This window comes from Otolemur garnettii, unplaced genomic scaffold, assembly GCF_000181295.1.
Source record: "Otolemur garnettii isolate 467f Iridium unplaced genomic scaffold, OtoGar3 scaffold00064, whole genome shotgun sequence".
NCBI lineage: Eukaryota > Metazoa > Chordata > Mammalia > Primates > Galagidae > Otolemur > Otolemur garnettii.
In genome coordinates, this window is record NW_003852459.1 from 10,347,717 (window position 1) to 10,359,617 (window position 11,901).

Consider the following 11,901-nt stretch of genomic DNA (forward strand, 5'->3'; position numbering starts at 1 on the left):
TGGGTCAATGGGCACTTGGGCTTCTTCCATGACCTAGCAATTATGAATTGGGCTGCAATAAACATTCTGGTACAAATATCTTTGTTGTAGTGTGATTTTTTGTTTTCTGGATATATACCTAGTAGAGGAATTATAGGATCAGATCTATTTTTAGTTCTCTAAGGGTTCTCCAGATATCTTTCCAAAAGGAACAGAATAGAGAACCAAGAGATGAACCCAGCTACTTACCATTATATGATCTTTGACAAGCCAATTAAAAACATCGAGTGGGGAAGATTCTCTGTTTAACAAATGGTGCTGGGCAAACTGGCTGGAGACCTGCAGAAGACCGAAACTGGACCCACACCTTTCACCACTAACTAAGATTGACTCTCACTAGATTAAAGATTTAAACTTAAGACATGAAATTATAAAAATACTAGAAGAAAGTGTAGGGAAAACACTTAAAGAAATCAGCCTGGGCAAAAATTTTATGAGGAGGACCCCCCGGGCAATTGAAGCAACATCAAAAATACACTACTAGGACCTCATCAAACTAAATAGCTTCTGCACAGCCACGAACAGTGAGTAAAGCAAGCAGACAGTCCTCAGAATGGGAGAAGATATTTGCTGGTTATATCTCCGACAAAGGTTTAATAACCAGAATCCACAGAGAACTCAAACATATTAGCAAGAAAAGAACAAGTGATTCCATCTCAGGGTGGGCAAGGAACCTGAAGAGAAACTTCTCTGAAGAAGACAGGTGTGTAGCCTACAGATATATGAAAAAATGCTCATCATCCTTAATCATCAAAGAAATGCAAATCAAAACTACTTTGAGATATCATCTAACACCAGTAAGATTAGCCCATATCACAAAATCCCAAAATTACAGATGCTGGTGTGGTTGTGGAAAAAAGGGAACACTTCTACACTGCTAGTGAGATTGCAAATGAATACGTTCCTTTTGGAAAGATATCCGGCTATTTTTAGAGATGAGGTCTTGCTCTGACTCAGGCTGATCTCAAACCTGTGAGCTCAGGCAATCCACCCACCTTGGCCTCCCAAGTGCTGGGATTACAGGCATGAGCCACCGCACCTGGCCTCAATTTGCCAAATTTAAATTCCACCACCCCCAATATCCACTTGTAAACTTTTACCCACTACCACAACTTAGGTTTATAAAAAAGTGAAGGGTGGCTGGACACAGTGGCTCACATCTGTAATCCTAGCACTCTGGGAGGCCAAGGCAGGTGGAAAGCCTGAGCTCAGAGACCAGCCTGAGCCAGAGTGAGACCTCGTCTCTAAAAATAACCAGGCATTGTGGCCGGGGGCTGTAGCCCAGCTACTCGGGAGGCAAAGGCAAGAGAATTGCTTAAGCCCAGGAGTTTGAGGTGCTCTGACACCACAGTACTCTACTACAGGTGACAAAGTGAGGGAGAAACATTATCAATGAGAATTATAATCTAGAGGATAAAGATAAGTGATTATAGTTATTTCCTTAAAAATCATTGAAATTGGCTGGCACCTGTGGCTCAGTGAGTAGGGTGCTGGCCCCATATACCAAGGGTGGTGGGCTCAAACCTGGCCCCGGCCAAACTGCAACAAAAAATAGCCAGGAGTTGTGGCAGGAGCCTGTGGTCCCAGCTACTTGGGAGGCTGAGGCAAGAGAATCACCTAAGCCCACAAGCTGGAGGTTGCTGTGAGCTGACACCACAGCACTCTACAGAGGGTGACAAAGTGAGACTCTGTCTCAAAAAAAAAAAAAATCATTGAAATTAGCAGATTTACACTACCCATAGATGCACAAGTGAGTTAAGTATTTGCATTTCTATTTCCTGTGGTCATTTTATATTGCTGAAATAAAAGACATTTATCACAAAGAGATCAGAAGTAATCAATGAATTATTTGATTTAATCTTGCATTTATTTTCCTATCTTTCCATGTAACTCCAGTAAAATTTCTTTTTTTTTCGGTTTTTAGCCAGTGGCTGGGTTTGAACCCGCCACCTCCAGCATATGGGGCCGGTGCCTTACTCTTTTGAGCCACAGGTGCCACCCTAAAATTTCTGATTAAGGTTCAGAGTGACTTCAAAATAATCTGCAATGCCTGAGAAAAGGCAGAGTGTTTCCCAATAATGTGGAAATATCTGGTACACCCTAAGAAGCCAAGAGCTTCCTGGACTTAGAGTAAGAAAGCCTGATTCTATTCCTGATCACACTGTGACAGAGAGCAATTCACTTAAGCTCTCTGGATGACAGTTTGAGTCCTGCAAAAAGCAGGCCAACTGGGCTGGCTGGTTTGTAAAGGCCCTTTGAATTGTAAGACTAAATGATTCTGCCTCTTTGCCTACTTGCCTCGGCAACCCCATCTATTTGCTGTCTAAGGCAAAAGTATCTTTAAAACTTCTTACTCCATAAACCTATCTTTCTCTTCCTCCATAAACTTTGTTTCACGCTTGCCTTAGGGGAACAAAAGACTAAATGATTCTGCAACTATTTCAAAAAAGACCAAAAAAATAGCAGACATTGACAAGGATGCAGAGAAAAAGGAACTTTTATACACCGTCAGTGGGAATGTAAACTACTACAGACACTGTGGAAAAAAATAGAAATTTCTTAATAAAAATAGAATGATCATTAAATCCAGCAATCCCACCACTGGGAACCTACCCAGAAGAAAAGAAATCAATGTATCAAAATAATACCTGCACTCACATGTTACGTTTATTGACTGAAGCACTATTCACAACAGCAAAGACACAGAACCAATTGTGGTGTATATACACAATGGAAAACTATACAGCCATGAATAATGAAATCATGTCATCTGCAGCAGTGAAATAAGCCAGGAACAAGCAGACAAATATGGGACAGTCTCGCTTATATGTGGGAGCTACCAAATGATTTGATCACATGGAGATGCAGAGTAGAAACACTGGTGACAGAGACGGGGAAGGGTGAGTGGAGGAGAAGGATGAGGATGAAGAGAAGTGGGATAAAGGGCACAAACACACAGGGAGGCAGAAGGAATAAATTCCATGTCCGATGTCAGAGAAGGGTGACTATGCTTTAAAAAATAAACTGTAATAAAGGTGATGGACACCCCAAATACCCTGACTTGATCACTCTGCATTATATATGTAACAAAATTTCACATGTACCCTATAAATTTGTACAAATAAGAAAAAAAGACCAAATGATGCTGGCTCTAGCCTGAGAATTAACCTGAATCCAAACACAGTCTTCTGTAAGAAGTCACTCAGTTCAAAAACACTGGGAACCTGACTTCCTGATGTTCAATATCCTGTCTCCCATCTCAGAAACAAAAAGGGGCAATGCTTTAAATTTTATCAATCTGGGTTAATAAAAAGAAAAAAAGGGTGAAAGTTATGTACAATTAGAGCATAGGAAAATTGAGGAGACAATTGAGGAGACAATGATGAGAATTAATATAAGTCAATTTTTTTTTTTTTAATTTTGAGACAGAGTCTCACTCTGTTGCCCTGTGTAAAGTGCAACCTACACATTCCTGGGCTCAAGTGATCCTCTTGCCTCAGCCTCCCAGGGAGCTGGGACTATAGGTGCCTGCCATAACACCTGGCAAATTTTTTTATTTGTAGTAGCGACAGGCTACTGACTTGCTCAATCAAGCCTCGAACACCTGAGCTCACGAGATCCTCCCACTTTAGCCTCCCAGAGCACTAGGATTACAGGCAGGAGCCACCACACCCAGCCTATTCAATTTTTTTAAACTGTAAAATTCATTTAAATTACCATAGTACTTTGGATGAGGAGAATTATGACTCAATGAGAAAACCAAGAATTTGATCCCAAAGTGATTGATAATGACTTTTTTGTTATCTTTTTTAAAAAATTAAATCATAACTGTATACATTAATGCATTTATGGGGTACAATGTGCTGATTTTATATACAATTTAGAATGCTGTTTTCTTTTCTTTTCTTTTTTTTTCTTGACCACTGGGCCACCAGGGAGATAATGACCATTTGGGGGGGAGCAAATTTTATTAATTTTTGTTTTTGTGAATGGTATCAAAGCGTATATAAATAATAGAAAAGCACATATATCCTAAGTGTAAGATTAAATGTTTACATTAAATCTTACAAAGGTAATACATACGTGACTAGCATCCCAACAATAACAGAACATGACAACACCCCAGAAACACCCCTGGGCTCCCTCTATGTCCCACTATTCAAGGGAAACCACTATTCTGAATTTGAACATTCTGCTTTTGCACTTTATTTAAGTGGAAGCACACAGTACGCTTCCTTCTGTCTTTTGAGAGTCAACATCTGTTTATGATATTCATTCAGGTTGCTGTATATAGTTGTGGTCTGTTCAGTCTCATCACGATGGACTATTCCATTCTGTGAATAGACCCCAACTTATTAGATCATTCCATATGGAGGGATATTTGGGTTATCTTTCATTCTGAGCTATTAAAATGCTTGTGACTTGGATGACCAGAATGTTTTAAAGCTGAATTTTGTATAATTAAATTGCTTTTTTTTAAAAAAAAAAAAGTGTATATCCATTAAATATGTGATAAATAAAGAATTTAAATGAGTACCTGGAATGCTCTGGCAGTCTCTTGTAGCTCAGCTTCAAGCTTTTGGATCTCTTCCTTTAGCTGAATATTTTCCTTTGTAATTTCACCAATTAATCCCTAAAAAGCATCAAATAGCACCAAAAGAATTAAACAGTCCTAAACTCATTTTTACAAATGAATTAAAGACAATACATTTCTCTCATCCTGAACAAGATCCTAAACAAGGCAAAAAGAGACATTAGACAGTTTCAGAATAAATATGACTTTGTAAACAATGCATTTTTAAGTATTTTTTATTTTTTGAGACAGGGTATTACTTTGTTACTTTTGATAGAGTACTGTTTCGTCATGGCTCACAGCAACCTCAAACTCTTGGGCTCAAGGGAGTCTCTGGCTTCCCAAGGAGCTGGGACTACAGGTGTCCACCATAGTGCCCAACTATTTTTAGTGAGGGGGGTCTCACTCTTGTTCAGACTGGTCTTGAACTCCTGAGCTCAAGCAATCCACCTGCCTCTGCCTCCTAGAGTGCTAGGATTACAGGTATGAGCCACTGTGCCGGCTTGCATTTCTTAAAATATTTTATATCATCTCTTGTCTAGTCTAACACTGCCAACTATCAACATCTCCATTATATAAACCAGAAAACCACTTTTCACACTGGATCAAAGTCAGAAATTTTTATAGTAAGGTTAGGATTGAGACTCACGTATTCTGAATCTTAGTTTAGTGCTCTACCAACTCCCTTCCTAGCTATTTGTAAGTATAAGCTGACATTTATTTATTTATTTACTTACTCACTTTTTTATTTTTGAGACAGAGACTCACTCTGCTACCCTGGTGTTGAGTGCCCCATCATAGCTCCCACCAACCTCAAACTCTTGGGTTCAACCAATCCTTCTGCCTCAGCCTCCCGAAAAGCTGGGACTGTAAGTGCCCACCAGAAAGCCTGGTTAGTTTTTCTGTTTATAATAAAAACTGGGTCTTACCAGCTCAGGCTGGTCTCAAACTCCTTAGGTTAAGCAGTCCACCCACCTCAGCCTCCGAGAGTGCTAGGATTACAGGTGTGAGCCACTGTGTCCAGCCATAGCATGACTTTTAAATTGCACTATAATTGAGGACATCTTACTCTGGGACAGTTTAAAAAAAATCAGCTGTGATTCCAATAGTATAGCTGCCTTAAGAAGCCAAACATATGGCCTTAGGTAAGTGGTTTAAGTTACCTGAGTTTTTGTTCCCTCTTGAGTCTGATCAGATAATTGCTAACTAAGCTCTTAATTTTAGGTGCAAATACAAGAAATGGGAAAGTGAGTGAGAAAGCAGCCTTGTAAGAGAAAGAAGAGAAATATAACTCTTCTTGTAAGGCTTCAATAACATAATGGAAGTTAATTTTTTTTTCTTTTTGTAAAGACAGAGTCTCACTTTGTCACCCTTGGTAGAGTGCCGTGGTGTCACACAGCTCACAGCAACCTCCAACTCCTGGACTTAAGCGATTCTCTTGCCTCAGCCTCCCAAGTAGCTGGCACCACAGGTGCCTGCTACAGCGCCTGGCTTGCAGTTTGACTGGGGCTGGGTTTGAACCCACCACCCTTGGTATATGGGGCCAGGGCCCTACCCACTAAGCCACAGGTGCCACCTAGAAGTTATAAATGTTTGAAAAGGCTCAAGGCCCTCCAAATTCAAAGTAATATTGGATATATAAAACATTCCTAACTTAATCTGTCATGGGATTTGTTTTTAAAAATGCCTTACTGGGCTCAGCAACTGCGGCTTAAGCGGCTAAGGTGCCAGCCACATACACCTGAGCCGGTGGGTTCGAATCCAGCCCAGGCCCGCCAAACAACAATGACGGCTGCAACCAAAAAAACTGCAGGGCGCTGTGGTGAGCACCTGTAGTCCTAGCTACTTGGGAGGCAGAGGCAGGAGAATGGCTTGAGCCCAGGGGTTGAAGGTTACTGTGAGCTGTAATGCCACGGCACTCTACTCAGGGCGACAATCTAAGGCCCTGTCTCCCCCCTCCCAAAAAATGCCTTACTGCAAAACTAATAGATACAAATTAATTTTTAATAATACCCAGTAATTTTCATTTTTACCTCATTTTGTTCATCTTTCATAACTTCATTTGGCCAATTCTCCTTAAGAACTTGGTTTTTGTTATCTTCATCAGCTGCCATGATTTCCTAATTATTATAAAAAATAAATATTGTAGAAATAGCATACATGTAAACAAATTCAAGACAAAGGAAACAACAGCTCTGGTTACAGAAGAAACGTCTCTTCTTTGCTCTTTTTCCCTATCATGAAAGCCTTTATTATTAAGTGGCTTATATCCCAAAAAAAGGTCTGTATTTCAAATACATTTCACACCTATAAAAATAATGGGCATTACTACTCCTTTGTAGTTCATACACCAATCATAATACTATGTTCAATTGTAAAAGACTACTATTTTGGTATTCCAACCTTTTTAAAAATTTTGATTTAAATTTTTAATTCTCAGTATTTTACTCCACAAATGTAAACAAAATCAAAAGGTCTCCTACACAGAGTTTCTCTCCAAAGGTATCTTTACCTGGAGTTTTCTTTCACAAATGTTCCCCCTAGGTCCATAAATTAGAATGGGGAAAAAATTACATATTTATTTCTAATAACCTCTAACTGAAACTTAGTATTCTCTTTAATTATGAATATGGCAACAAACTACAGTAGTATTCACAGCATCTGTGACAATGACAAGTACAAAGCATAGATATTTTCATAAAACAATAAATACTGCAAATATGCTGAAATATTGTTTGTATTTGACCTGGCTTCTACATTATTTATTAAACATTGCTAGGTATTATAATATATTGTAGTATGTTGATATATATTACTTATTACTATTTGTAAAATTTTCTTTTTAAATATTCTGATAACCATATTTAAATTGGAGCAGTCTAGCGAAGGAGTCCGTGGCACCAAAAAAGTTAAGAACGCCCACCTATATATACATTTACTGAGATACAAAACTAGGACAAAGGAGACCTATCATGACTCTTTTTATGTTTCTAAGTGTACATTTATAACCCATCTGCAATATAATTTTCTAAGGTTTCAAGTGGCTAAGTTCTCTTTATCCTTGAAAGAAAAAGATTCCTATTCTTCTTTAAAGATAAAACAGAAGACTAGCAAAGATTAGTCATATCTTAGTTTACCCAGTTTACCCAGTGCCAATAAGAGTGTCAAAATCAGAGGGTGTCACATAACACCCAGATCTTGGTTTCAAAGCCTGTTCTCCAACTAAATAAACCAGGGTTCCCTGGAGCAATGGCTGATTCCAGGCCTGGGACAGAAAATATACAAAGTAAGTCTGGAGTATCTTGTAGCGCCAGAAAATTAAAAAGCACTCAGAAAACATACGTACACACACTGATGGGAGACTATGAAAGGGACACAGGAGCCCACTGAAAGAACTCCCAGTGGTCAAAGGTATACACAGAAAACTAATGAAGTAAGCAAATAGCTGACCACTTCCCTACATTAACCACCTCCTTAAGTTGACCTTGATTTTCATAAACTGGACATAAACTACATGTACCTATCAGTACAGTAGGCCAATTCCTTATGTTGACCATGTCCGTATGTTGACCCTGGGTGGTCAACTTATAGAGGTAATAGGAGCCAGCTATTTTACTGTCAGAGCGGGTAACTATAAATAAGAAAGGGAGTAAACTAGAGTGAATCCTGTTGATTGGAACTACACATACCATTTCATGGTTTACAAGAGATATTAATGTGCACGTGTGTGTTTTGTATATAAACAAATATGTAGCAGCCCGGATAGCCTATGGCTAAGAGGAGCGAGAGTTATAAGTAACACCTGTAGCTGGATAATGGCATGCCTTGGTGAAAAGGGAATGGGGAGGGATTTAGCTCTCCTAACAAGCATGAGAGCTCTCGAGATGAGAACATTAGTGAATTGGCAGTCTCTATACCTGTGGAGTTAAGCGCCAGGAGATCAGCTCTATATTAGGCTGCAGGAGAAGGCAGTCAGGAGCGTGCGGACGTTCTATCATGGACTCGCTTTCTCTGACTCTGTCATTTCTCCTGTCTGCAGAATGCCAGCATGGTGTCTCTCTGCTAAAGATTACTAAGCTCTGCTAGAAGACTGCTAAAATCTATTCTTCTAAGACTGCTTCTCCCTCAAAGACTCTCTCTCTCTCTCTCTCTCTCTCTCCCTAATGCTAAAGTAAATAGCCCGCAGGCACCTGAGTGAGCTAACAGCATAGTGGTCTGAGCTTAGAGCCAGACTTTGGTTTGTAAGTCTCCACAAAGAATGAAACAGGGCAACTTGGTGCCTGTGGCTCAAGCAGCTAAGGCGCCAGCCACATACAGCTGAGCTGCTGGGTTTGAATCCAGCCTGGGCTGCCAAACAATAATGACGGCTCCAACCAAAAAATAGCCGGGCATTGTGGTGGGCACCTGTGGTCCCAGCTACTTGGGACGCAGAGGCAGGAGACTCGCTTGAGCCCAAGAGTTGGAGGTTGCTGTGAGCTGTGATGTAACAGCACTCTACCCAGGGTGACAGCTTGAGGCTCTGTCTCAAAAAAAAAAAAAAGAAAGACAGGGCTCATTGGAGAAATGGCTGGCCCCAGGCAGGACAGAAAAAAATATCAGATGAGCCTGGGACATCTTATGATGCCAATAAAGCAAGAAGACATATCAAAAGGACATAGAATCCACCTTGAGTTGGTTTTCACTGGCCAAATCTGGGAATAAATTAAAGATTAAAGTAATGGCAGTAATAATTAAATCCACTGAGTAAGGCTAGGCACGGTGGCTCACGACTGTAATTGTAGCAATCTGGGAAGCCATGGTAGGAGAATCACTTGAGCTCAGGAGTTTGAGACCAGCCTGAGCAAGAATGAAACCCCGTCTCTACCAAAAATATAAAATTAAACTGGGTGTTCTGGCAGGTGCCTGTGGTCCCGGCTACTCCAGAGGCTGAGGCAGGAGGATTGCTTGAGCCCAGGAGTCTGAGGTTGCTGTGAGTCAGTCTGATGTCATGGCACTCTAGCCTGGATGACAGAGTGAGACTCTCTCTATATATTTTAAAAAAAAAATCCATTGAATCAAACAGAAAACTAAGGCCAAACAAATTGGAGATTTTGACAAAGAAAGAAATATTCAGTCAGTTTCAAAATACTTGCCCACAAAATACTAATTTCAAAAAGAGAAAACAAGCAACTTTACAGTGAAGAAGGCTGGCAGACGCCACAATAATGAGATAACTGAGTAAATAATGGGATACATCAAAATCATGTCACAAATAATAGGATTCACTAAGGAAAACGCAGCATGACTTCAGTAATATTCCTGCCAAAGATGTGTAATCTGAATCTAAGCATGAGGACACAAACCCAAACCGAGGACACACAACTGGCCTGTTCTAAAAGTTTCAAGTTCACGAAGGCCAAGGAAAGACCAACAGCCTGAAGGAGATTAAAGAGACGTCACAATTAAATGCAAAGCATGATTCTGAACTGGTTCCTTTTGCTATTGTCGAGACTCAGAAAACAATACCCCCAAATATGATCCTTTGACATGCCGAACTGAAGAAGCCTCCAGGTCTCTCGACTTTCTCCTCTTCCTCCTGTCTCTCATTTCTCTGTGTCTCCAAAGCACACATGAAGTTGTTCTCTTAAGTTCCCTTAACTGTCTAAAGCCCTGACCTGCCAAGGAAGAAAACAATTACTTCTGGTCCCTTCCCTGAGTTTTCATTAACTAAACTCATATCATAAGAAGAAAGAATGAAATCTGTCAACACACCGAGACAGACCTGCACAAACCAGTCTGCTCTGCAGGCCCAACAGACTTTGCCCCAAGTCATTGTGTGTTCTTCAAGCTCATTAAATTCCCCTAAATCACTACCCCTAAAATCACCCATTCTCCATCTCCCTGTCCCCTAAAAAGTAGTGTATTTGCCCCATTGTGTATGGGGTAATCACTCAGTAATTTTCCCCCATGCACAATAATAAATTTGTATGCCAATAAATTTGTATGCCATTTTCTCTATTAATCTATCTTTCATCCATTAACTTCTTTAGGAAATCTTCAGAGGCCAAAGTGGAAATTTTCCCTTGCCTCTTACACTATACAAAGTATGATTGGGAAAACTGGTGAAATTTGAATTGGACATGATTAGTTGACAGTAACATGTCACTATTAATTTCCTGATTTTGACGACTGTGTTGTGGTTATGTGGGAGCGAGCCTTTTCCTGCAGAAAATACATGCTCAGGTATTCCAGGGTTGTGGGTCATCAGGTTGGAATTTATTCTTAAATAATTTAGGCAAATGAACAGTTGTTTTACAGTACTTACAACTTTTCTGTAAGCTTGGGATGGTTTGAGATGATATGTATGAACGAGACACAGAGAAAGGGGCTTCAAGGAGGATGGGAGGAAAGCCTGGCCTACTGACTGAGGAAGTCTGGAGGGTCCATAGGAGTATGCACCACTCAGCCATGCTTGACAAAAAATGAGAAAAGAAGCAAGGCGCCTGTGGCTCAAAGGGGCAGGGCACCAGCCCCATATACCAGAGGTGGTGGGTTCAAACCCGCCCCCGCCAAAAAATGAAAAAAAAAAAAAAAAAAAAAAGATAGAGAAAGAAAAGAATATGGATATGACATAACCAAGGTAACCAATGACCAATAGAAAAGGGCAATCCTGCCTGGAGGTGCAGTGAAGCCAATGAAAGATGAGCAATTTCAAACAAAGAGGAAGAGGTCTTCATACCTCTGCACTGCCGCTGTGTCTCATCTGTCTCGCCCCTTCTTCATGAGAGGGACCCACTTCCAACTCTTTTCGGAAGTGCTCTAAACTTCCTTTCTTCTTCTTTTTTTTTTTTGAGACAGAGTCTCACTTTGGTGAGACTTCGGTAGAGTGCTGTAGTGTCACAGCTGACAGCAACCTCCAACCCATGGGCTTAGGCGATTCTCTTATCTCAGCCTTCCGAGTAGCTGGAACCACAAGCACCTGCCACAACACCCGGCTATCTTTTGTTGTAGTTTGGCTGGGGCGGAGTTTGAACCTGCCACCCTCGGTATATGGGGCCGGCACCTATTCATTGAGCCACAGGCGCAGCCCAACTTTGTCTTTGTTCTTAAATAAAATTTCTCTTTGTTACACTTAAACTTGTGCAGGTCACTTTTGCTTTCTGTTCACACTGCCTGTGCTGCTCCAGTTTTATTTTCAGTTTCCACTCACTTTTGCTTTCGATTACCACCATGTCTGGATAAACTTTCTAGCTTAGCTGAGTAATCAAACCAGGTCAGCGGGGATTCGGGGAAACGGGGTCCTTGACCTC

General features: G+C 40.6%; 1 protein-coding gene across 4 annotated transcripts in view; it reads right to left on the reverse strand.

Annotated features, from left to right (window-relative positions):
- The window catches only part of NMI (N-myc and STAT interactor), a 25,475-nt gene that overhangs the window by 11,586 nt on the left and 1,988 nt on the right, over positions 1 to 11,901 (reverse strand). For 2 of the 4 annotated variants that reach the window (XM_023515045.1, XM_003793032.3), the window contains exons 2-3: positions 6,646 to 6,732; positions 4,577 to 4,672 (exon numbers count right to left, since the gene is read on the reverse strand). In XM_023515045.1, coding sequence (XP_023370813.1) covers positions 4,577 to 4,672; positions 6,646 to 6,726 — 177 coding nt within the window. In that variant the 5' untranslated portion in view covers positions 6,727 to 6,732. Of the gene's footprint in view, positions 1 to 4,576; positions 4,673 to 6,645; positions 6,733 to 8,132; positions 8,151 to 11,330; positions 11,351 to 11,901 lie in introns of those variants that run through there. The other 2 variants (XM_023515044.1, XM_023515046.1) reach the window with 2 other exon arrangements.